We start from the raw sequence: 25,655 nt of genomic DNA on the forward strand, positions 1-25,655 counted from the left end.
ATAAAATTTCTATTTGGTGATTTGCCCATCATTTGCAGCCTCTGCGAGTTCACACCCAGTCCTACGTAGAGCGCTCCTGCAGTCTTCTCAGCAGCAGAACGCTATCCTTTAAGAAGGGGCCATCTGTCCTCAGCTTTGCGGCAGGTACCGAAATGTCCAAAAGATAGCTGCTAGGAGGTGGGCCGAAGGTGAGCAATAAAAAAGCTTTTAAGAAAAGGTATCTCATTTTAATTTGCACATCTGCTTTTTGTGGTGAGCAGCTCATATCTTCGCATGGTCACTTGGCTGCCTGCATTACTTTGGCTGTGAGCTGTCCGTCCATCTGCTGTCTGACAGGCTGTTTTTCCTGTTGATTTGTAGGGATTCTCACTTTGCAGTTTTTTAACGACACATGCTGCTTGGTGCCTGAGCCTCCGAGGACCGCTGTCACAAAGGGCCACAAACTAGGCAGCCTAAAGCAACAGAGACTTATCCTCTCTCAGGTCTGGAGGCCCCATGTCCAACTCAAGGTGTGGGCAGGCCTCGTTCCCTGTGAAGTGTGCAGACATCCGTGGCCCTCCCAGGCTTATGGCTACCTTACCCCGACCTTGGCTGCCTTCACAAGGTTGCTTGCCCCACAGGTCTTCTCTTCTTAGAAGGACACCAGTCTTATGGACTTAGGGCCCCATGAATCCCATAGGACCTCAAAGACCCAAATAAGGCCACACTCACGGGTTCTAGGTGAATGTGGATTGGAGGTGGGGGGTAGAGAGGTAAGGGAGGGTTGGGCACTCTTTAACCCAGGATACTCAGGATAATTATACAAACATTTTAGAAGCATCTTCCCATATTTTCTTCTCATATTTTTAATAATTTGATATTTTATGTTTAGGTTTTTTCCATGTTCTGGTATTTTTTATTGATAGGTATGAAAAAACACAGACACACGGTAAAAATTCAAATCAGACTGAAGACAGATGGCAAAACGACTTTCCATTTTGGCCCTTCTACCAGTTCCCTCCTTCAACAATTTCATGTGTCCTCTCAAAAAAGGATACAACTATAATATAAGCAGTAGTTTAGCCAGAAAAATGCCTTTTAGTAAGGTATTTGGGAGGCATCTCAATTTCTCAAAAGTACAACCAGCCCACGATGTGCAGAGGGGCTTGCCCCTTCTCTGCAGCACGCCACGCTCCTTGTGACCCCTCCCAGGCTCACTTCCCAACTCCCACTACTGCAGCTTCACGCCATCGCCAGACCCAGGATGCCAAGCCATCTGCACTGCTACTACTTTCTAAATGTTCTCAGTAATCCCCACATGTCTTTTCCAGACAGACTTTAGAACTACTTCATCAGGTTCCAGTAAATGAGAAACCGTATCGGCAAAATGAACCCAGAAGTCAGGATGACGGCTCCTCTTAGACTGGAAGCAGGCGCCAGGGGCTCTGGAGAGGCTGCATGTGTCTAGTTCTCAATCTGGGTGAGACGCCTTGGGGAAATTCATGGAGTCATGTACTTGGAGTTGATATGTTTCCCTGCATGTAGGCTATACTTCCACTACAAGTTCAAAGTGATTCTGAAGGAAAGTCTGTAAATACAGACTTAGGGAGAGGGGTGTTACACCACGATGTCTTTCCAGCCAGGCATAACTTCCTAATCTCATAGGCACCTCCCAGATTCCTTAGCAGAAGCTGTCCTTAGGGGCCTTGATTGCTATACCATCTTTTCACAAAGGCTCTTCTATGTTTCTTGCTAGGTTTACACCTAGTTGTTATTATTTTTTTAATACTGTTTTGGTTTTCTTTTGCTATAAAAGTAAAAGGGATCTTTAATAACTGATTTTAGATATTTCAACAAATAAAAAAGGAAAAGTCAATCGCTTTTGTCTCTATTCCCTTTGGACATCTAATTGGCCCAGAACTTTTCAGTGAATCCTCTTTAATTCTCTAGCTGTCCAATTATATCACCTGCAAGGAAAGATATTGTGGATAATTCCGCCACTTCCTTTCTGATATTTATAGCCATTCTGCCCACCCTGGATCATCACGGCCTCCCTGTTCAGGCTAAATCTTAAATAAGGACTTCTATTGCTTTCATTTCAAAAAACAATCTAAATTTAGATTATTTTTAGAGTTACATAAAAATTGCAAAGATGGCCCTGAGAGTCTGCCTACACCCTACACCCAGCTTCCCCGTTAACATTTTATGCTAGCGCGGTACCCTTGTTGCAATTAACGAGCCAATACTGACATATGATCGTTACTTAAAGGCTATGTTTTCCTCTAATGTCCTTTTTCTGTCCCAGGGCCTTGCCTGGTATTGAGGTACTGCATCTCCTGAGGCTCCTCTGGGTGGGGACTGAGTTTCAGATGCCCTGTTTGTGGTACCCTCAGTTCTGATCTATCTAATGCCTTTCTCGTGGTCAGACTGGGGTTATGGATTTGGGGAGACAGAACCCAGAGCTGAGGTGCTGCTCTCAGCACATCCTGCCCAGGGAATGTCCCGTCACATGACTCATCACTGCTAGCGCTGACCCTGAGTACCTGGCTGGGATCGTGTCAGTCAGGTTTCTCTCCATGAAGGGACTCTTTCCCCTCTGCTCTCCTTGGAAGTCATGAGAGCACATGTTCAACAATCAGCAGACCCTGAGTACCAGCGTGAAACTGCCGGGGCCCTGGGCAGGCTGGGGATGTACATGGCTGGTGACAGTCCTGGGGGCTAGCTCCACCCCTAGAGGTGCAGTCAACACACAGGTTATGGGGAGTTCTTTGGAGGGAAGGTATGTCTACACTCCCCTATTTATTTCTTCACTCAGTCCTTTATACCATTATGGGTCTGAATATACTTACTTTATACTTGGGACTAAAATCCAATAGGGACGTGACGCAAACATGTGGATGTTTCTCCTGAATTCCTGCTCGTTCAGGACTCTTTGACCTCACCAGACCTCAGGTCTCAGTGAGATGATTTCTTGCTGAGAGACCAAGAATTCCTGACCCTGCCCTGGACTTGCCCGGACTTCCAGGCTTCCAGCACAGAGCCTCAGGGCTCTCCTGTCTCCCGGTGGCACCCTGGAAACCTAGCACAGTGTGCTGCTCCCTCACGCTCCCGTTGTGTAAGTGAGGTGTCCAGGCACCTGTGGTCTTCCAGAAGCCAACCTGGAACAGTTTCCAACCCGTGATCACAAGACATCCGGCTCTCATAACAAAGTCAAGACAGCTTGCTACTTCTCCCAGAACCAAAAAGTAAACAGCCAGGAACACTGTCTCAATTCTCCCTTGCTCTTTGGCAAGAAGGGGGCTCTGGCACCCACCCTACTCTAGGGTCCTGAGCCTTGAGAAGGCCCTTCAAAGGTGTATGGCTCTGCATGAAGCAGTCCAGACTCCGGAGAGTGTGCCTTCCCAGGAGGACACAGGAAACCAGAGCTTCTGGCTGACTTACGGCAGAGTGAGTGTGTGTTGGGAGGGGAGAGAGATGGAGGAGCTATGAGAGGCCCACTAGTGGTAGTGTGACCACCTGCCCTGAACCACCTGCAGGCCCACAGTGGGTGGCCTCTTGTTCTCTCGCCTTCCCTGCATCCCAGGCATGCCCCAGGCAGCCCTGTTCGTGCAATGTCACCAGGGCATTGAGGTGGCTGGCCCTCTCTGCGGTGGTAGTTTGCTGTCATTTCCCAGGGTAGTAATACACGCAGCCCCATTATTATCAGCTCTGGTTCAAATTCACAGCAGCTCACTAAGAAACCCCGAAACTGCATCTGAGCATCTCTGAGGGCAGACACTATATTGGAACCTGAGGCTCTGGCACCACCAGCCCCACCACCTGGCAGAGGCTCAGATGGCCCAACACCAGACAGGGGAGGCCAGAGGGAGAGGCAGCCCCAGCACTGAGGAGGAAAAGCCTATATGTGGGTGGGCAGGTGAGAACACCCCTGCGGGCACTGCAGTCTCCAGGCCAGCTATGTTTCACCAATACTTCTAAGACAAGGAGGTGAGAGAGGGCTTGTAAGAGCAGAGTCCTGTCGTGAGGGTTTGGGAGGGAACAGACAGCTCGGCTACCCCAGTGGGGCGAGGGCAGATGAAGGATTGGGTGTCGTCAATGAGGGCCCCATCCTGGGCAAGACAGGAACACACAGACTCCCCAGCCTGCAGAGTGGGGGGGCGCCAGGGTTGTGGTCAGAATCCAGCAGGGCCCAGGGCAGGGCTGGGGCAGTAGGGACTGCGGCCACAATCACACAGGCCCCACCCAAGCCCTTGGTTCGATGTGAGTGGTGAAAGGCCTCTAGGTGTGAGTTCACAGCAGTTGTGAGCTCACTGTGCCGTTCACAGCAGGGTGGGCAGTGGAGATGCCTCCCATCTGAGGCACAGAGACAGGGGCACATTATGAGTCATTCTGGAAGCCTTACCCCAGGAAGGGGAGTGGAGGCGCTGGGGAAACTTGCAGGCCGAGGGGAGAGTGCAGAGGTGGAAGCTGGCTGAAGGCAGCGTGCTGGGAGCACCTCCAAGGGGAGTGCTGGGTGGGGCGGACAGTGGAGGAACACAGAGTCTAGAGCCCTCGGTGGGGCTCTGGGGACCAAGGGTCAGAACACCACAGTGGAGGGCGATTCGAAAGTCACCTCCAGAAGTGAAGTGGGCGAACAACAGTACAGTGGGGAAGCGTGAGGATGGGCAGGGGGCTTCTTACAAAACAGCTGCTGCGACCGGGTGTACCTTGGGAGAACAAACATCCCACAAGTCAAGGCTGAGTGAGAGTCAGTTCTGTCAGCCTCGGGCTCACAGGCTGGTGTGGCCGTCAGTGTGGCCAGGAGAACATCTGAGCTCTGGGCAATCATGAGTGTGAGGGAGGAGGACAGAAAACTGGAGCTTCAGCTCTGTCCCCAGGGGTCGTGAGCCTCAGGGGGCCAGAGAGGGAGTAACTGGCATAGGAGACAGAAAGTCACAGAAGCACAGAACGAACACCAGAAAAACGCGCAGCAGGAAGGCCAGAAGGGAAGGCTTTCCAGAAGCAAGATGGGAGTCAACGCTATGAAATGCGCATGGGCTGAGGGGAAAAGAAGGAGAAGGAACAACCCTGAGGACGATGTGAGCTTGCAACGATGGAAAAGAGACACCCAGCGAGGACAGGCTGGTGAGGGCAGGGAGGCAAAAGCTCTACCCTCTGCGCTGCCACCTGTCTCTGCGGGAATGCATGACAGATGAAGCCAAGATGGAACTCTGAGGGCTCACTAGGGAAGGGTCCTCCCAGAGAAACACACGCTTCACGTTCTGAACTCCAGGTACAAATGCAAATCTCCAAAAGGTCAACTGGGGCTTCACAGCAGAACTTACTTACCCAACCTGGATGAGTTCATTCAGCTTGGCTGCATTCTTGTCATCCATACCTGTAAATGGAGAGAAAAAAATGAAGACCGTGAAATGGCCAGGTGCAAAACTGCTAAGGATCTCCGTAGGATTATCTTCAACATAGAGCTTAAATCCTTTTCCCAATATTGCAGATCCTCCTGAATAAAGCCCCAACCAGCCGAGTGCCTCCCCAGCAGGTGCCTCTGCCCCCCTAGATTGTATGTTGGTGCACCCTCCTTGCCCATCCATATTTTCTCAGCCAGTCCACTCCATACCCAGCACAGCTGAGCTCTCTGTCGGGAGACCCTAGCCCAGCCCCACCGCTGACCCTGGTGGCACCTCTCCCGCGTAACCTGACATCTACCCATATAGGTCAGGTCTACGCTCTGTACACCCAGGGCTGCCTATCTGAGTGATGAGCCGAGACCCACCTGGCTTTCCATTTCCTCTGACTCTTGGGTGCTCACTGCCATCAACCTTCCCTCCAGACCCAGATCCACCATGGAGAAGCAAGGTGGTGGATAATAGCTCACTGCAAAATTCTTTTAACTCTTTTTCTAAGTGTGAAAAGAACAAGCATACAAACAGCCTGAAAACCAAAGACCAAAGACAAATCTTAAAAGCAGCTAGAGAAAAACAACATTTTCTATAAGAGGAATGACAAGAAAGAGTACTGACTTCTCTTCAGACACAGAGGAAACCAGATGCAGTGACATGATATTGCTATCATGGCAAGAGAAAAGCTGCTGGCACAAACAGCCACTAAGAATGAATAAGAAATGGAGACTTTTCAGATAAATATAAAGAAAAGGATGCAGAGCCAGTTCAACTGCATGGTCAGAAACACTAAAGGAAGTTCTTTAGACTGAAAGGGAAAGATTTCTGAGAATCTTGGGTGTTCAGGAAAGAACGAATGTAGGGAAGGGTAAACGCATAGCTACGCTCAATAGACACCAACCACAGCCACAGGGAAACGCAGGATGACGGCCAGTGAGAGGCAGCCTGACCTAGGAGCAAGAAGGACACCTGCATTCACCAGAAGGCTGGGTAGGAGCTAACTGGTGAAGGGCCAGGGCAGGGATTCAAGCAGAAGGACCTGAAGCTTGCGGGTTGGCCAGCTGTACAAATGAAACAAGGCCCGAGAAGATGCCCAGAGGGAAGGAGAAGGTGGGCTAAGATGAAGCTGCAAGCGGGGCAGGTATGATGGTCAGGATTGTGTGCCATCTTGGCCAGGTGATGGTGCCCAGTTGTCTGGTCACACAAGCACTGGCCTATCTGTTGCTGTGAGGACATTTCATGGACTTCTATTATGAGCACGTTGGCTGTATCCATGGCTGATTACGACTATAGTCGGTTAAGGGAAGAGTCTTCTGCAAAGAGTGGTACTTAATCTAATCACCCAAAGGCTTTTAAGGAGAATTCAGAAGAGAGAATCTCATTCTACATCCAGCCAGCCAACATCTCCTGGGGAGTTCACTGAGGACCTTCATCAAAGCTGCCAGCTCGCAGCCTGCCCTACAGATTTTGGACTCTTTCATTCCCATGACTGCATGATATACTTTATAAATCTCATGTTTACAGATATCTCCTGTTGGTTCTATTTCCCTGAGAACCCTAACCCGCAGGCAAGAGCCAGAGAAGGCCACATGGGCCAGGCTGGAGCTTTCTGTCTTTGTCCTGGGTGCAACAGGAAGCCATGAAGTACAGGGACCTAAAGGAAGGGAAGAAGAAAGAGAAGAAGGCAGCTGAGCTTCCTCCTAAACTAGTCTCTCACCCACTCAGTCATATGGTTTCTCAACGAAAGAAAGGCCGGAACGCCTGATCCACCCAATCTGCATTTAAGCTGAGTCCATTCAGAAACCCTAAAACCCAACTTCTGGGCTTCAAGACACTATATAAGGCCCCACCCTTTGCAAAGAACCGTATCTATAAAACAGAGAGGATTGCAGAGAAAGCCTCAGGGAACCAGGTACATAAGCTAAAGAGCTACTGTGCTTTGACCTCACCCTGTTTTCACAAGGGAATAAGCAATGGGCTTAAGAATAGAAGATCTGGGGTCAAAGTATGCCTTGATCACTTGCTAGCTAGAAACCTTGGATACTCACTTATTTCCATCAAACCATACTGTCTTCAGCACCCTTTGCTAACTGGGGATTATACATGGCTCCTAGGGATGCCATGGTACTTGAGACAAGGCAATATGTGTAACAGTGCCAAGCATCCAGCGGATGCAACAGTGTCCTGTTTTGGAGTTAACACACTTCTGGAAAATTCAGTCAGCAAATGCCCTATTAACTGAAAGCACCCTTAAACCACATGAAGCCCTTAGACATGTTTTCTGAGCACTCCAGAAATAAACGGTCACAAGAAGCTTGCTGAGCACAGGGTGCTCTGGGAGACACTAATGTATGTGAATGGGGCTCCTTCCCCATAGACACGGGGAATGGTGACAGGGTGATGGCCCCAAGAAGCCCAGCAGCAGACTGATGAGAGACAGCAGTGTGAGGGGTCACAGAGTGGTGCAGCCCTCTGGAGTGAAGGACTCCATGACAGCTCCATGGGAGCTGCCGACTCCAAGTGCAGCCTCAAAGTGTGTGTGTGTGTGTGTGTGTGAGTGTGTGTGTGTGTGTGAGTGTGTGTGTGTGTGCGCGCGCGCGCTAGATGTGAAGCTGCACCGAGAGGAACCCACCAGGCATTCCTAGCAGAGTTAGGGAACAGCACTAGCAAGGCCAGAGGCAGAAAGAAACCCCTCTGTCGACAAGGAGGAACAAAGCTGGAGGGGTGGGATGTGGCCTGGAAGACAGGCCTGAGGTCAGAATGGATGACCAAGGAGGTCAGGGCATCAGGATATACTCAGGCGGTCAAAGCAGCTGAAGGTTTTCCGGCAGGGACCCAAAATTCGGAAGTATCCACACTCATCGTGAACTCAAGATGGGCTGGGAAAGGATCTGGCTGGGTGGGGCAGGAAGGGGCAGACACTGGAACATAGCCAGGCGTCCTGCACAAGAAGGCAGGTACCTAATATGTAGTCACATCTGGAAGTATCTTAGAGCTGGTGGACTTGGGACAGAGCTTGCTCACTCTCTGGCTGAGCAAAAAAAAGTAGTTTCCTGTATGTATGTCACTTCAATTCAGTAAGAGTTATAGGAAAGCACTGGAAAGGAAGACGTAATTTGATGTAGGCACCTAACCAGATTCTCTGAAACTCTGTCTAAAGACCTTTAGAGACCACCAATCTCCTCGGGTCTTGGAAGGTGAGGTGTGCAGCGACACAAATCTACATCAGACAGAAGGGAGACCTCCTCCACCCCCAGCAATAAGGAGTATCCAGCCCAGACATGGCCAAGAAAGAAATGTGCAAGGTTTCTGACTGTCTGTCAGAGTAGAATAGGTAGCTGGACTGGATGAAACGAAACTGATACTCCAGAAAAAAAACAAAATGAGTAGAGAAACAAGAGTCACTGAATATAACACACCTATGGGGGGACAGCGACAGAAATTACAGGCCTCCATTTCTAGTCCAATGACCTACTGAAATATCCTGAAATGAACAAATTAACTTCTGTGAAATTCAACTTTTACTCACATATGTACTCATTCACCCATTCACTCATTTATTCATTCACACATTCACACACTCACTAATTCATGCGCACAATCATTTACTCATTCACCTACTCATTCTTCCATTCCCTCATTCATTCACGGAGCACCTGCCCCTGCAAGTTGGGTGCGTCACCGAGGTCCCTGTTCCCTCCCTTCCCACTGCTTCCAGCTGGTCACTCAGCTGCTTCTTTCCCATCACTCAGGCATTGCTCAAACCCTGGCAGCTCAGGGCGGTCAACAGTAGGAATGAGCCATGGTGTGTGAAGCCCCATGTGGGTGAGGACAGAGTGAGAATGACAGGGTGGAGGGAGCAGAGACTGGAGAGGTAGGCGGGCCCAGAACCCACGGGCCATGGCAAGGTAGGCAGGCTTGTTCAGAGTGGGAGGCCAGGGAATTTAGAAAGAAACCAGACAACTACAGGGAAGAAAAAGGATATAAGGAAGAAGAACAGGAGCTGGGAATCATAGGAAAGGCCCCATCCACGCCAAGGGAAAGAGGGCTCAGGTCAGAGCTGCAGGTAGGCAGGTGGGACAGGAGGCCTTCAGAGGACACAGGGTGGGGGCTGGGTGGGAATCAGGGGCAGTGGACGCCAATAAATGCTGTATGGGGAGGGAGGCGTGGAGGTGCTTCTGAGAACCCAGGAACGAGGAGGGCAAGGGGGCCTGCCAGGTCTGAGGGCGTTGAGGCTGCAGTGCCCTGGACAGGGAGGGGAGGTTCTGCTCAGCAGATACCTGGAGAAAGCAGATGTCAGGGACAGGAAGAAGGGCAGCACAAGTTCTTCTAAAAGCTTCTGCGGAGGTGTGGTAGTTGGGTTCAGGTGTCAACTCAGCCAGGTGGTGATGCCCTGTTGTTCTGTTTCTGTTGCCTTAAATCATCAGTATGTGAAGTTCATTTATGGATGATTGATTACATTTGCCGTTGGCTAAGGGACGTGCCTTCCACAATGAATGAGGTTTAATTTAACTAATTGGAGGCTTAAAAGAGAGAGGTCAGAAGAAAGCTCAGCAAACCTCATCTCAGCACTCGCAGATCATCCCAGACATTTGGAGACGCAGAAAGGAATTGCCCCGGGGAAAGCCACTGGAACCAGAAGTGGGGAGAGAAGCAGACAACGCCCTGTGCCTTCCCATGTGACACAGAACCTCGGATGAAACTTAGTTGTCTTTCCTCTCAAGAACTGTAAGTTTTTAATTAAATAAATCCCCTTACTAAAAGCTGATCTATCTCTGGTGTGTTGCATTCTGGCAGCTTTAGCAAACTAACAGGAGGGGAACCTGGGGCGGGAACAGTTGAAGGAGGAATGGGAAGCAGGTAGAAGGGAACTGGAGGCCAAGACAGGATATTTCCTTTCCTTTCTGAAGACAGAGGCTGCCAGAGCAGTGGGGTGAACTACTAGGGATGCTTCGGAGGCAGCGAGAACCTGCGATGAGGAGGAGGAAGTTGCTGAGAGCAGGAAGGAGCGCTGGGACGCACTGCGAGGCAGCCTGAGCTGGAGGAGGCCGAGCACGGGCAGCAGGGAGTGGAACAGCGGGAGTGTCCATCGGGGTGTTTCTGGATTCCTGGTTGGGATAAAGCCACTGCACTGACCAAGGATGGGGACAGGGAGAGGTAAAGCCAGTGGCTGTACAGGAAGAAGGGGAACAAGAAAGCAGTGCCCCTCCTGCCAAGTGCTCCATACACCAAACTCAAGGTTGACGCACAGTAGCTCCCTAGCAGAAATGACAGACAGACAAGAGAAAGCGGCTGCAAGAACACAGCCCAGGGCTGCTGCACCTGTTCAGAGCCAATTCTAGCCATTCTTTCCTGTTACAGAGATAGAGACAGCACAACCAGAACACACAGGGTGATTAACAGACCCCACCCCTTTCCCTGCCTCTGTTCCGTAGCCCATTCTGAGAAGGAAAGCTTATGGGAACGGGGCAAGGGCTCAAGTCTGGGTGACCTGGCCTGACAAGGCCCAACTGACTGAGGTGGGCACCTGTCAACACCTCTCTGATGTGCAGAGGCGGCCATGTGAGGCTGAGTGTGTCTCCCAAGATGTGCTGGCATGAGTGCCAAGGGCAGGTGGCAGCACCTATGTGGCAAGTGAATGAATCTCATCACACAAGACGATCACAGTGACTCCGACACAAGGGTGAGCCATAAAAGGGGCCCAGAAGACCCAGGAGTCAGGGACTGCTCTGGGTTAAGATTGCAAACTCATATAGGGTGGTGGCCTCTGACTGGCATCTTTGAGGCAACGGGGGGACCTGAATGTGGACAGCCTGCCTGTCAGGAGACTGTGGACATTTAGACTATCACAGCTCTCAGGTGACAAGGGCTGAAGTGCTCAGGGGTGCAGCATGATGTCTGCCAGTTACAGTCCAATGACTGGCCAAGAAAAAGGCCCTTGCGGGCCTACATGCATGTGCCTACACGTGAGTGCATGTGTCTGTGGATGTGTACCTACCTGTGTATGTGTGTCTCTGCGCCTATGTGAGTCCCTGTATGTGCCTGTATGGGCATGCACCTGAATGTGTACTAACATGCGTGTGCATTCATGCCTATGCCTACATGTTTGCATGCCTACAGGTGTGTGCACACCTATGTGTGCGTGTGCCCGTATGCACACATGTGTATAGAAGGAGTGACAGACAAAGCAACCTGGCAAAGCAGTAACAAGTGCTCACCCCAAGGGAAGTTATTTGTGCTGTCATGATACTCTTCAACTTCCATGTACGTTAAAAACTTTTCAAGATGGGAACCAAGAGAACTGAGGCCCCGGAGACACTCTGGCAACAGGGACCCAGGTAGAGTAGAGCAAGGACACACCCATCCTCAGAGACTAGTAACTCATACTCACAGCCCCCGATCTTCTTCCTCAATTCGCCATAGCAGATCAGACCGTAGAGCTCCTGGGAAGACTTCTTGAGTCCACGAGAGAACACTGCAAGACAAGAAAGCACAAGGCTTCAGAACAGGGAGAATGAAGGCACACATGGGTGCCAGATGAATGCGGGCCTCAGTGGGAGGTGCAGGCTGATTTCTCTTTGCTGGGCCCTCATCTCAGGAGACATGATGCAGCCCAACAGCTGAAGAGTATGCGGGAATGCGCCACTGGACTTACAATTTTCAAAATAAAAAGTTAAAAAAACAGGAGGGAAGCAGAGCTTCATAGAAAATGCAACCAGCCACAGAGAGCAAATACCCTGCAGGGAGAGAATGGGACACTGAGCCGGCTGGTTTTCAAAGAGCAGGCGGTGCCTGAACATTATGAGCCTACTGTCTGTCTCTCCCTGTGCACACTCACCACACAACGGCACTCAACACTACCGAGACCCAGCATGCTCGAGTCTCTTCCCTATGCCTCCTGCCCTGATCACTGGGCTCAGAAACAGCAGGGGCATGATGGGCAGAGGGGCCACAGTGGGTAAGCTCATGAGCCCGGATCTACCCTCCCCTTCTCCCTTATAGCAGGGAAGCAATGCAAACAGTAACAACCACACCTTTCTCCACCTGTCTTGTGGCAAGGTGTAGCTAGTGAGATGTGGGCAGTGTGCAATGCGGGGCTTCCAGAGGGCTCCTTAGAAGACACAAGGAATGTGTGGAGGACGGCCGAGTAGGAGGTCGGGAAGGGCTGGGTCCCTGATGCCAGCCTTGCACCTCCTTCTCCCAGGCAGCTTACACATGAGAGAATAAATCCCAGCACTGCCGTCACACAGTGCTTCTCCATCACGGTGAGCCAGGGAGCCAAGCCACGGCACAGCTGGGAGCTCTGTGGCTGGCTACACAGCAACAGGCCACCCAAACCTCTCACAAGTCCCTCTGGCTGTTTTCTCAGACCCAGACTATAAAGATGTTCTACAACCAGGATCCCAAAACTTGGAGGGGCTCTAAGGAGGCAGCACATTCACTCATACCATATGCCAACAGTTTCTAAAGGTTTCTGAGAAAACCCACAGACTTCGTCAGGTCCTCATTGGAGACCAGGATTTTGGAACTCTACAATTCACTGTCTGATAAATAAACCCAACATGGTCCATCCATGCAATGGAATATTATTCAGCTGTAAAAAGGAATAAGATTCCGATACATGCTTCAACATAGATGAACCGGGAAAACATAACGCTGAGTGGAAAAAGCCAGACATAGAAGGAGAAATATTGTATGATTTCACTTAAATGAAACGTCCAGAACAGAAAAATTCATAGAAACAGAAAAGACAATAGAGGACATCAGGGACAAGGTCTCTGGGGAGAAATGGAGAGTGACTGCTAATGAGTATGGGTTTCTTTTTGGGGAAATGAAAACGTTAGGAATTGGTTGTCAAGATGGGTTGCACAATTCTGTGAACACACTAAAAAATACACATTGAAATGTACCTTTGAAGTGGGTGAACTTAACGTTATGCAAATTACTCCTTGATAAAAAAAAAAAAAGTCCTTGACTGAAAGTGGCAAGAAGAAACAAACACACCACGAGAAGGGGCGAAAATGCCCTCAAGGGCACAAGCCTCAGAAGCTGGAGGCCTGGTGAGGCCCCCAGTGGCCCCAGGCAGCCCTTGCTGACAGCTGCCCGGGCCTTCCTTAGCTCTAGTTTCTTCCTGTTTCCTTCCAGAGACACAGGAGATGAGGGCCCAAGGGAGAAAGCTTCATCCTGCACACGTGCCCACCTCCTCTGATCACCAAGCTGTGAAACAAACCCTACATCTACCCACGTACATCAACAAAGAAAATGGACATTGTCAGTTTGAATCTATTCCATATTCCAGAAAAGCCAGACATGTTTTAATCCTGACCCAATCTTGTGGGGACAGCCGTTTCTTTTAATCTTGATTCAGTACTGCAGGGTGGATACAATCAACTGTGGGTGTGATATTTTGATTAGATGGAGATGTGACTTCACTCTTTCAAGGTGGGTCTTGATTAGTTTATTAAAGTCTTTAAAAGGGGAAGCACCTTGGACAAACCTCAGAAACGAAAGAGCCTATGTAGTTGTCTGGAGATCAAGTCAGAAACAGCTCAGATGCTAAGGAAGGACACACAAAAATAGCCTGAACCTGAAAAGGAGAAATCTCTGGCCCTGGCTGATGCTAAGATAAGAGATAAAACCCAGAGTTCTGTCCTAGAGCAGCTAAGTAAAGACCCACAGAGGTTTAGAGAGTAAACCACTGGCATCAGAAGCTGGAGGCAATAAACGAGGAACAAGGACCAGCCGATGCCAACTTCATGCCTTCCCAGATCACCCTTCCTTGAGCCAAAGCATCTTTCTCTGGATGCCTTAGTCAGGACATATTTATGGCCCTCAAACTGTAAATGTGTAACTTTCCTTTTTAAAAGCAATTCCATTTCTGGTATATTGCTTTCTGTTAACAACAGCAAACCAATACAGATGTACACAGACACGGGCACCAACGCGATCCTCAGGAAAGGTGTCTCTAGGCCCCCAGAGGATGGCGTGGAAAAGAGCTGCCCAATGTGGTCTGCCCCAGGTTGGAAACATGACATACTAGAACCAAGACTAATTCAAAGGTAGGACTGCTGAGGCCCCAGGCAGACAAAGATGAGAAGGGGGTACACCCTGGAGAAATGGCAGCAGAGTGAGGTTCTCACTAATGGCCCAGAGCCAGGGGCAGAGGCCATCCTTCTTGCCCAGCACTGCTTTGCTTCTACCTCTGCTCAAAAAGAAATACAGATGGCATGCTCCTCACCAGCAATTCGCAAGCTCTGTCCAAATCAGATATATACAAATGCTAACTCTCTGCACAATGCAAAACGATGCATGTGTGCAGTTAACCCAGATCATCTCCAAGTTCTGGTGGCCTCTGGTCCAAGGCTCTCAACTAAGTCAGCCCCAGGGCAGCTGAGATGCTGCTCTGTGGGTAGAAACCAGCTACAAAATGGCCTGACAACAGCAGAGTGACTCCATGGTGTGACCAGCGCTAAGGAAAAGGAAGGCAGGTCTCTGGCTTGACGTGTTTGAACACACTGCCCCGGCTGGCATAGAAGAGCAGGACCAGAGAGAACTCCAGGAGAGCCATCGACTCAAAATAAGGCAGACACAGCACAGGCGGTGGTTTTGGAGCAAGATGCACAAGCACAGGAAGCACCAAGACAGCAGGGATCGGGAAGTGTGTGTGCCAGGCAAGGAGAAGGGGGGAGGAGAAAGGACATTGAGTGAACAGATCCAATAGATTGGCTGGTGGCTCAACAAGGGGCAGCCCGCCAGGGAGAGGGTCGATGCAGCAATCCGCACAGGAGCAGAACCAAGGGTGACCCTCACGCCAGACAGCCTCCAGAGAAGCTGGAAGGAGCCAGGAGGTTGTTCCGCAGGACAAAAAAGGAAACGAAAACAGAGAAGGAATGTGTGCTTTCGTGCCCACTGAAATTCACTCAGGTGCCAGCCCGAGCATGGCAGGCCCTATGACACATATCTGAATTGTGGAGTCAAAGAGAATCTACTCAGGAATAGTCTACCTGGGGAACCTGAGCGTTTCCCGTGACAACACCAGCAAAATAATGGAACACCTCAGAGCACAGCTTCTGAGCTCCTTCTTGCTGAGCTCACTGTCTGAACCCTTTATCCATAAAAACAGCCTCCCATCCTCTTTACCGACCTCTGAGCAACTTCCCATGTGAACAGTTTCAGGACCAGGGAAAGGGGATGAAGAACCCACTCAGAGGACCGACTTTCAGAAAACATGCTAAAGAATTTTAAATATAACAGACAAAGGAAAACGTAACAGATGAACATAAAAAAGAGCAAATAGCTGCAAACAACTATTGCTGACAACTGTGGAAGGTGGGAAGGGTGCTGAACACACTCCGACATCAACAGGATAAACATTAACATGACTTCCGGGTCAAGATGGCGGCTTAACAACATGCGCATTTTAGTTCGTCCTCCAGAACAACTACTAAATAACCAGAAACAGTACAGAACAGCTCCTGGGGCCACATCAGTGACCGGACACACAGTGTACCCCAGTCTGGACCAGCTGGACTGGCTGCGAGCATCCCCCCAAACCGTGAGTTCCCAAAGGTGCGGCGGCCAGCGTCCCTCCCCCACAGGCCGCTTCCCAGAGAGGAAAGGAAAGGACTTTACCAGCAGCAGGGACTGGGCACAATCAAATGCCAATTGTGTAACTAATTAACAAATTCTGACTACTAAAAATAGGCCCCCAGCTTAGATGAACCTGACCAAAGCGGTTGCTCATTTTTGCCCCGGTACCAAGGGGGCAGGACTGACAGAAAAAGGGGAAAAAAAAAAAAGGAAACAGAGGTTTTTGTGGCTGTGTATCTACAAAGGCTTGACTGCCTCTGGATACAGTGGCAGGACTTTTCAGGCTGCAACTCCCCCAGGCATAGGCAGAAGTGAGCTCTTTTGGGGGCTTGTCTGGAGCCTGTGCCTTCCCCAGGGGAGGGGTGAAGCCCAACTCAGGTGGAATTCCTCCATCAAGGAATTCAGACACTAGGGATTGGTAATTTGAAGCCATTAAAACCAGCCTACAACCTCTCCTGTGTCTCCACCACGCCACCAGCAAAAGTTAAAGGTACCGCATCATCTTATGCTGGTGGGACCTGCAGTCAGACAAGTGCCACACACAGGGCAGGATAAGAAAAACAGAGTCCAGAGACTTCACAGGAAAGTCTTTCAACCTGCTGGGTCTCACCCTCAGGGAAAACCGACGCAGGTGACTCTTTCCTCCTGATAGGAGGCCAGTTTGGTCTGGGAAAATCTGGCTGGGGTCTATAATATCTAAGTAGACCCTCCTCAGTGTGGGGGGAGGGGGAAGCCACCACTCAAGCAGGGCAAGAAACAAGAAAACAAGAACTGAAAAATTCTCCTCTGTTAAACAAAACTTAAGCTAAAGGAATGTCAAAGAACAGATAGACAACAAATTCATCCAGTAAGAAAACCCCAGATAAAAGATGTGAAAACAATCTCCAGAATAAACTAATTAAGGTAATTAAATGCCTAGACACCAGCAAAAAATAACAAATCACACTAGGAAAACTGAAGATATGGCCCAGTCAAAGGAACAAACCAACAATTCAAATGACATACAGGAGCTGAAACAATTAATTCAAAATGTACGAACAGACATGGAAAACATCATCAAAAACCAAATCAATGAATTGAGGGAGGATATAAAGAAGGCAAGGAAAGAACAAAAAGAAGAAACTGAAAGTCTGAAAAAACAAATCACAGAACTTATGGGAATGAAGGACACAGTAGAAGAGATGAAAAAAAAATGGAAACCTACAATGGTAGATTTCAAGACAGAACATAGGATTTCAACACTGGGGGGCGGAATATCTGAAATTCGACAAGAAACAGAAACTATAGGAAAAAAAATGGAAAAATATGAGCAGGGACTCAGGGAATTGAAAGACAATATGAAGCGCACGAATATACGTGTTGTGGGCGTCCCAGAAGGAGAAGAGAAGGGAAAAGGAGGAGAAAAACTAATGGAGGAAATTATCACTGAAAATTTTCCAACTCTTATGAAAGACTTAAAATTACAGATCCAAGAAGTGCAGCGTACCCCAAAGAGAACAGATCCAAATAGACATACTCCAAGACATTTAATAATCAGAATGTCAGAGGTCAAAGAGAAAGAGAGGATCTTGAAAGCAGCAAGAGAAAAGCAAGCCATCACATACAAGGGAAGCCCAATAAGACTATGCGCAGATCTCTCAGCAAAAACCACGGAGGCGAGAAGACAGTGGGATGATATATTTAAATTATTAAAAGAGAAAAACTGCCAACCAAGAGTTCTATATCCAGCAAAACTGTCCTTCAAAAATGAGGGAGAAATTAAAACATTTTCAGACAAAAAAAATCACTGAGAGAATTTGTGACCAAGAGACCAGCTCTGCAAGAAATACTAAAGGGAACACTAGAGACAGATACGAAGACAGAAGAGAGAAGTGTGGAGAAGAGTGTAGAAAGGAAGACTATGAGTAAAGGTAAAAAGAAGGAAAATTAGATAGGACATACAAAATCCAGAAGGCAAAATAGTAGAAGAAAGTACTACCCATGCAGTAATAACATTGAATGTTAATAGATTAAACTCTCCAATCAAAAGACATAGTCTGGCAGAATGGATTAAAAAACAGGACCAATCTATATGTTGTCTCTACTCAAAGGACATGAGGCCAAGGACACAAATGGATATTTACACACCAATGTTTGTAGCAGCATTATTAACAATTACCAAGAGATGGAAACAGCCAAAATGTCCATCAGCAGACAGTGGGCCAAAAAAACTGTGACATTTACATAAGACGGAATATTATGCAGCTGTAAGACAGAATCAAGTTATGAAGTATGTAACAACATGAATGGACCGTAAGGACATTATGCTGAGTGTGATTAGCCAGAAACAAAAGGACAAATACTGTATGGTCTCACTGATATGAACTGACATTAGTGAATAAACTTGGAATATTTCCTTGGTAACAGAGACCATCAAGAGATAGAAATAGGGTGAGATATTGGGTAATTGGAGCTGAAGGGATACAGATTGTGCAACAGGACTGAATATAAAAACTCAGAAATGGACAGCACAATACCACCTAACTGTAATGTAATTATGTTAAAACACTGAACGAAGCTGCATGTGAGATTGATAGAGGGAGGAGGGCTGGGGACATAAATGAAATCAGAAAGAAAGATAGATGGTAAAGATCGAGATGGTATAATCTAGGAATGCCTAGAGTGTATAATAATAGTGAAATGTACAATGTACAAATTTTAAAAATGTTTTTGCATGAGGAAGAACAAAGGAATGTCATTACTGCAGGGTGCTGAAAATAGATGATAATTAATATTTTAAAACGTCACCTTATGTGTGAGACTAAAGCAAAAAATGTTTGTTACAACATTTATATTTTGACTAGTGCATTTCCTAATATAACTCATGTATACAGTTTGATTGAGTGTCATAAGTACTTAGAGTCTCAGGTAGGACATGAGATTTTGTTGGTTTGTCCAGAGTGATGCCCCGATGAATCCCAGAGTGATTTGATCAGTGACTGGAAAAGTATTTGCAAGCCCCCTTCAGGGAATGGTGAGAGCGGGGAGAAATTCAACTTCCCCAAGTTGAATTCTTGATATTTTCACAAGCAGTGTGGACAACCAAAGCTATAGGCTGAGCCCCCAGTCTTGGGGTTTGTTCATATGAAACTTAACCCCACAAAGGATAGGTCAAGTCTACTTAAAATTTAGGCCTAATAGTCACCCCCAAGAGAGGCTCTTTTGTTGCTCAGATGTGGTCTCTCTCTCCAGCCAACATGATGAGCAGTCTCACCACCCTCCCCCTCTCTGCGTGGGACATGACTCCCAGGGGTGTGGACCTTCCTGGCAACGTGGGACAGAGATCCTGGAATGAGCTGAGACTCAGCATCAAGGGACTGAGAAAAACCCTAGAATGAGCTGAGAATTAACATGAAGGGATTGAGAGAAACTTCTCGACCAAAGAGGGAAGAGTGAAATGAGACTGTCAATGGCTGAGAGATTCCAAACAGAGTTGAGAGGTTATCGTGAAAGTTATTCTTATGCATTAAGTAGATATCACCTTGTTGTTCAGATGTAGCAGAGAGGCTGGAGGGAACTGCCTGAAAATGTAGAGCTGTGTTCCAGTAGCCATGTTTCTTGATGATGATTGAACAATGATATAGCTTTCACAATGAGACTCTGTGTATGTGAAAACCTTGTGTCTGATGCTCCTTTTAGCTACTGTATCAACACAAGTGTAGAACATATGGAATAAAAATAAATAATAGGGGGAACAAATGTTAAGATAAATTTAGTTTGAAATGCTAGTGATAAATGAAAGCGAGGGGTAAGGGGTATAGAATGTATAATCTTTTTTTTTCTCTGTTATCGTTTTATTTCTTTTTCTGTTATCTTTTTATTTCTTTTTCTAAATCGATGCAAATGTTCTAAGAAATGATGAATATGCAACTATGTAATGATATTAAGAATTACTGATTGTATATGTAGAATGGAATGATATCTTAATGTTTTGTTAATTTTTTTTAATAAAAAAAGTTAAAAAAACAAACAAACAAACAAAAAAAACCATTAACATGGGATCCTGAACTCAAGAGGACCAGGACCAGTGTGGGGCATTTTCAAATATCCCACTGATCTCAGCAAAGCCTCAGCTAACAAACATGCGGAAGCTGTGGTGACAACCTGAAAAAGAAACAAACGTTAATTGATTTTTGTCATAACATGACAAAGTCAGTTGAAAATATTGTGGTAATGGCCATGTGGATGCTGAAAACAAACAAAATAACCCTGTATTAGCAAAAGACCTGCCAAGGAGATTGAGGGACCAGCCTCCAAAGGGTGGAAATGTACAGTCCACTTCCATGGGACTCCAGGAACAGTGGGAGGATCACGTAAACAAATCAGAATGCGGTTTCAAGGACCCAGACCTATTCTGTTTGCACTGCACTTCCTCTACAAAACACAAGCAGGGGGCTGGATGGGCGTCACAGCTGCAGGAGGGCTGGAGTCTGGACAGGGTGCACTTTCCGAGGCAGACCCCATTATGAGCCGGCAACATTTAAAAATGGGTGCCCTGCAAGGAACAGAAGGAGGTGACACTTTGAAGAGGAAATGTACCTTTAAAAGATCCTGAGAAAAGGGAAATTTTCTCAATATGATAAAGGGCATATGTGAAAAACTCACACTTAATATCTTACTCAATGGTCAAAGACTGAAACCCTTCCCTCTAAGATCAGGAACAAGACAAGGACGCCCACTGTCACCACTGTTATTCAGTGTTATCCTGAAATTTCTAGACAGAGCAATTCAGCAAGAAAAAGGAATAAAAGGCATCTGAACTGGAAAGGAAGAAGTAAAAACTTTCACTATTTTCAGATGACATGATCCTACACATAGATAATTCTGAAAAATCCACAAGAATGCTACAAGAGCAGATAAAAGAATTCAGCAAAGTGGAGTACAAGATCAACACCCCAAAATCATTAGAATTTCTATACCCATGCAATGAACAGTTAAAAGAAGAAATCAAGAAAAAGTTCCATTCATAATAGCAACTAAAAGAATTAAATATCTAAGAATAAATTCAACCAAGAATGTATACAGAAAACTACATTCTAGCTAAAAGAAAAAAAAAGAAACCTAAATAAATGGAAGGATATTTTCCCTGTTCATGGATTGAAAACTCAATATTAAGATGTCACTCCTATCCAAGGCAATTAATTTATAGATTCAACCCAATCCCAATTAAAATCCCAACAAACTTCTTTACAGAAATGGAAAAGCCAATCATCAAATTTATATGCAAGGGTGAGGGACTCCAAATAGCCCCTTGACAAGTAAGAATGAGGTTGGAGAACTCACACTTCCTGATCTTAAAACTTACTACAAAGTCACAGTAATCAGCATTAGCACAAGGACAGACATAGGGACCAATATAATAGGATTGAGAGCTCAGAAATCAACCTCAGATTTATGGCCAGCTGATTTTTGACAAGGGGGCAAAGACTAGTCACTTGGGGAAAAATAGTCTCTTCAACACGTAGTGCTGGGAAAACTGGATCTTCATTAAAAAAATTTTTTTTAAAAAAGAAGACCCTCCTACCTCTCACCTAATATAAAAAAATCCACTCAAAATGGATCAAAGACCTATCTTTCACAGAGAACTATCAAACTCTGAGAAGAAAATGTAGGGAAGGATCTTCAGGACCTTAGGTTAGGTAATGGTTTCTTAAACTTTATCACCTAGCACAAGCAACAAAATTAAAAATAGATAAATGAGACCTCCTCAAAATCAAAAACTTGTACCTCAAAATATTATCATGAAAGTAAAACAACCATCTATATAATGGGAGAAATTACTTGGAAACCACATATCTGATAAAGGCTTAATATCCAGAATATATAAAGGAATCCTACAACTTAACAAAAAGACAGACAACCCAATTACAAAATGGGCATAAGATGTGAATAGAAATTTCTCCAAATGGCCAGAAAGCACATGAAAAAATGCTCAACATCATTAGCCATCAGGGAAATGCAAATCAAAACCATTTCACACCCTTTAAAATAGCTGCTCTTGAAAAAAAAAAGAAAATTTCAAATGTTGGTGAGGATATGGAGAAACAAGAACATTCATTCATTGCTGGTGGCAAGAGAAAATGATACAGTCGCTGTGGAAGACAGTTCACAGGTTCGTCATAAATTAAGTATAGAATTATCATATGACCCAGCAATCCCACTTCTAGGTACTACCCAAAAGAAATGAAAGCAGAGATTCAAACAGACAACTGCACACCAATGTTCAAAATGGCATTTTTCACAGATGTCAAAAGACGGGAGCAACCCAAGGGTGTATCAGTTGGTGAACAAATAAACAAAATTCAGACTATACATACAATGGACTATTATTCAGCTGTAAAAAGGAAAGAAGTTCTGATACATGCAGCAACACGGATGAACACTGAAGACATCATGTTGAGTGAAATAAGTCAGATGACAAAAGGACAGATATTATCATCTCACTGATTTGAAACAATGAGAAAAAGCAGATAAAGGCTCTGATAAAGGCTTAATATCCAGAATATATAAAGGAATCCTACAACTTAACAAAAAGACAGACAACCCAATTACAAAATGGGCAAAAGATGTGAATAGAAATTTCTCCAAATGGCCAGAAAGCACATGAAAGCACTCCATAGAATCAGAGTCTAGATACAGGTTACCAGGGACAGGACGGAGACAAGGGTCAGGAAGACACAGGCTCCTGTTTGGGATGACGGGACCATTCTGGTAATGGACAGCGGCAATGGTAGCACAACACTGTGAACATAATTAACAGCACTGAAATATATAACTGACCATAATTAAAAGGGGAAATATTAGTTTGTATGCATGATAACAGTAAAAAATAAATGTTAAAAATCCATGGAATTGCACAAGACAGTGAACTTCAAGTTAAACTATGGACTATAGTACAATTATAAAAATGTTCTGTCATCAATTGTAACAAATGTTCTACTCCAATGTAAGATGTTAATAATAGGGTGGTAAAGCCTGTCTTTTATGCATGATTGTTCTGTAAACCCATAGCTTCTCTATTAAAGAGAAAAAAAAAAGGTTCCTGATAAACAAGGGTACTTTACTGACCAGAAAAAATTAGAATGTGCTGTCAGTGGCCTCAGGTCCACAGTTAAGAACTCCTCTCTGCATTTGTGAAGAACAGAACAGACAGGAACCACAGTGGGTGAGCAGACAGACAGTTGCCCAAATGCCCAGTGGACCAGACACCAATGTTCCAAGAGGGAATTTTGGACAAGATTCATCATGAGACATAAAAGCATCCAAACACATGGATCTGTTACCTCAGATATGCAAACTTATCTAAATAAAGCACTTCTAAAGAAGAAAAGAGCATATGAAAAGTACTCAGACCAGCATTATTTAAAAGAACTGAAAGTGGCTTACAAGTCCATACATTTCAAAGAAATACCATATATTTCAAAACATATGGAGAGATTCTACAGTAACATGAAAAGATGGTTTGGAAACATTTTATAAGGAAGATAAAGGTGATGAGACAGGCCCAAAATAAGAATGGTGACAATGAAGGGCATCTGGAATAAGCGTGCAGGCCCTCCTTGAATCTTGGTCCCACTGTTTACCATCTAGATGAGTGAGGCAAGGCTCTCCCTGTCTCTGAGTCCTGGTTTTCTCAACAGGCCAAAGCAATTAAAAACCTCTAGGATTCATGACAGCACACAACGTGCTGGACAACCTACTGAACCCGCATCCAGGTGGCAAAGTGCGCAGAGGGGGTTCAGGGAAGGGTTTCTGGAAGAAATGACCCTGGAGCTCCCTGAGTCTTGGAAAAGGAAAAGGAGAGCCCCCGGCAGAGACTGGAAGGTTTTGAGGGCCACCTGGCAGGGGGAGGGGAGGTAGGAAATGGCCGGCAAGTCGGGGAGCCTTGCAGGTGGGGGGTGCAGACTCTGCCCTTGAGGTCATTTCAGGGCTTCAAGCAAGGGGGTGATGGGGTCAGACTTGCATTTTACATGGACAGCACAGGTGACTGTGGGAAGGGTGAATTTCGGGAGGTCAGGATAAGAGACCAGGAAGCAGCAATGGTCCAGAGAAGAAATGAAGGGGAGGGAACTAAGGTCATCAGGGGAGAAAGAGTGCCCTGAAGAACTCTGAGGTAAAACTAGCCAAGACTTACAACTGATGAGAGAAGTCACAAAGATGTGAAGGGATGCACTCAGGGATAATGTCAGATAACAACCGTGGTCCTCTGGAACTCTGACTCGGAGGGCCTGAGAAGCTGAGAGCAGAGAGGTGAGATGGCCTGTGTCAGCTGGTGGCAAAAGGGAGCAGAGAAAACAGATTTCTCTAGGATAGGGGCTGGAAAACTACAGTCCATAGGCTGACGCCAGCCCATGGCCTCCCTCTGTAAATAAAGTTTCACAGGGACCCTGCACACTTATTGGTTTACATGTAGCCTACAATATGCTATGAGAGCAAAGCTGAACAGTTGCAGCAGAGAATGTATGGGAAGCAAAGCCATATGTATTTGCCATCTGACTCTTCACAGTAAATACAGCTGGACAGATCCCCTGGCCTATCGAAGGCTGGAGCTGGATCTGGCATCCTACTTCACACAGAGCCAGAGAGGAGAATCAGATGACTCTCTCTAAGAAAGTGGCCCTGGATCGCTTCTCATGTGACTTATGTGGAAAGAGGAGGCAGAAAAACAGTCCTCAACCCCCAGCAACCTGCTTCCTTGATGGGACTGGGTGGAGGTCATGGTGGGGGCTCTGGGGTGCCAGCACCAAGCACTCCCCCACAGCTGCACAGGTTCCAGGTGAGGCTGGGGCCCACCTTAATGGAAAGATGCCATCCTGGCCAGAGAGCACTCGTAAAGACAGAGAGGAACACAGGGGTGGGAAGGAGGGTGGGGGGGTGTGAGAGGGTGATAGGACAGCACACAGCAAGGAAGGCTGTCATGTGAGCACACCTATCACAGATAATGACTCTGGGCAAAGAATTTATATTATCTGAAGAAAGGAAGAGAAAGCAAGGGGCAGGAGCAAGTTGCACATGGAGCTGTAAAAACGAGGCTGGTGGGATTGAGGGGGAGGTTCCCGGGAGGTGCAGCACAGACGGAGGATGCTCCTTATGAGCACTTGAGAGAGGAGGTGGCAACAGCTCCCCCGTGGTCACAGAAAAGAATCAAAAGGGGTACAGAGTGGTACCAGGAGAGGCCAATGGAGCAACTGACCACGGCCAGTGAAGGGGACTCTGAGCCAGAAGTCAGAACCGTACGTGGCAACAACTGAGCCACGTGAATGAAAAGCCACAGCCTGTGGAGCACAGTTTGGAGGTTCCTCAAAAAGCTAAAATAGAATTACTATATGAGCTGGAAATCCCATTCCTGGGTATATACTTAAAAAATTGAAAGCAGGACTCAGACAGATACTTGCATGGCAGTGTTCATCACAGCATTAATCATGAACACCAAAAGGCGGAAACAACCCAAGTGTCGTCGACAGATGAAGAGATAAACAAAATGTGGTTTAGTCATACAACAGACTATTATGCAGCCAGGAAAAGGAGAGAAGTTCTGATCCATGCAACAAGTATGGATGAACCTTGAAGACATCATGCTGAGTGAAAGACACTTGATACAAAAGGACACATACTGTGTGCTTCTACTTGTACGAAATATCTAGAATAGAC

The 25,655-nt window shown here is 46.7% G+C and overlaps 1 protein-coding gene across 3 annotated transcripts in view; it reads right to left on the reverse strand.

The window, feature by feature from the left end:
- The window catches only part of CRAMP1 (cramped chromatin regulator 1), an 80,038-nt gene that overhangs the window by 34,221 nt on the left and 20,162 nt on the right, over positions 1-25,655 (reverse strand). For all 3 annotated transcript variants that reach the window (XM_077142254.1, XM_077142251.1, XM_077142252.1), the window contains 2 exons: positions 11,767-11,850; positions 5,308-5,356 (listed from right to left, as the gene is read on the reverse strand). In XM_077142254.1, coding sequence (XP_076998369.1) covers positions 5,308-5,356; positions 11,767-11,850 — 133 coding nt within the window. The remainder of the gene's footprint in view (positions 1-5,307; positions 5,357-11,766; positions 11,851-25,655) is intronic.

The sequence above is a fragment of the Tamandua tetradactyla genome, chromosome 23 (assembly GCF_023851605.1).
Source record: "Tamandua tetradactyla isolate mTamTet1 chromosome 23, mTamTet1.pri, whole genome shotgun sequence".
In the NCBI taxonomy this organism is placed as follows: Eukaryota; Metazoa; Chordata; class Mammalia; order Pilosa; family Myrmecophagidae; genus Tamandua; species Tamandua tetradactyla.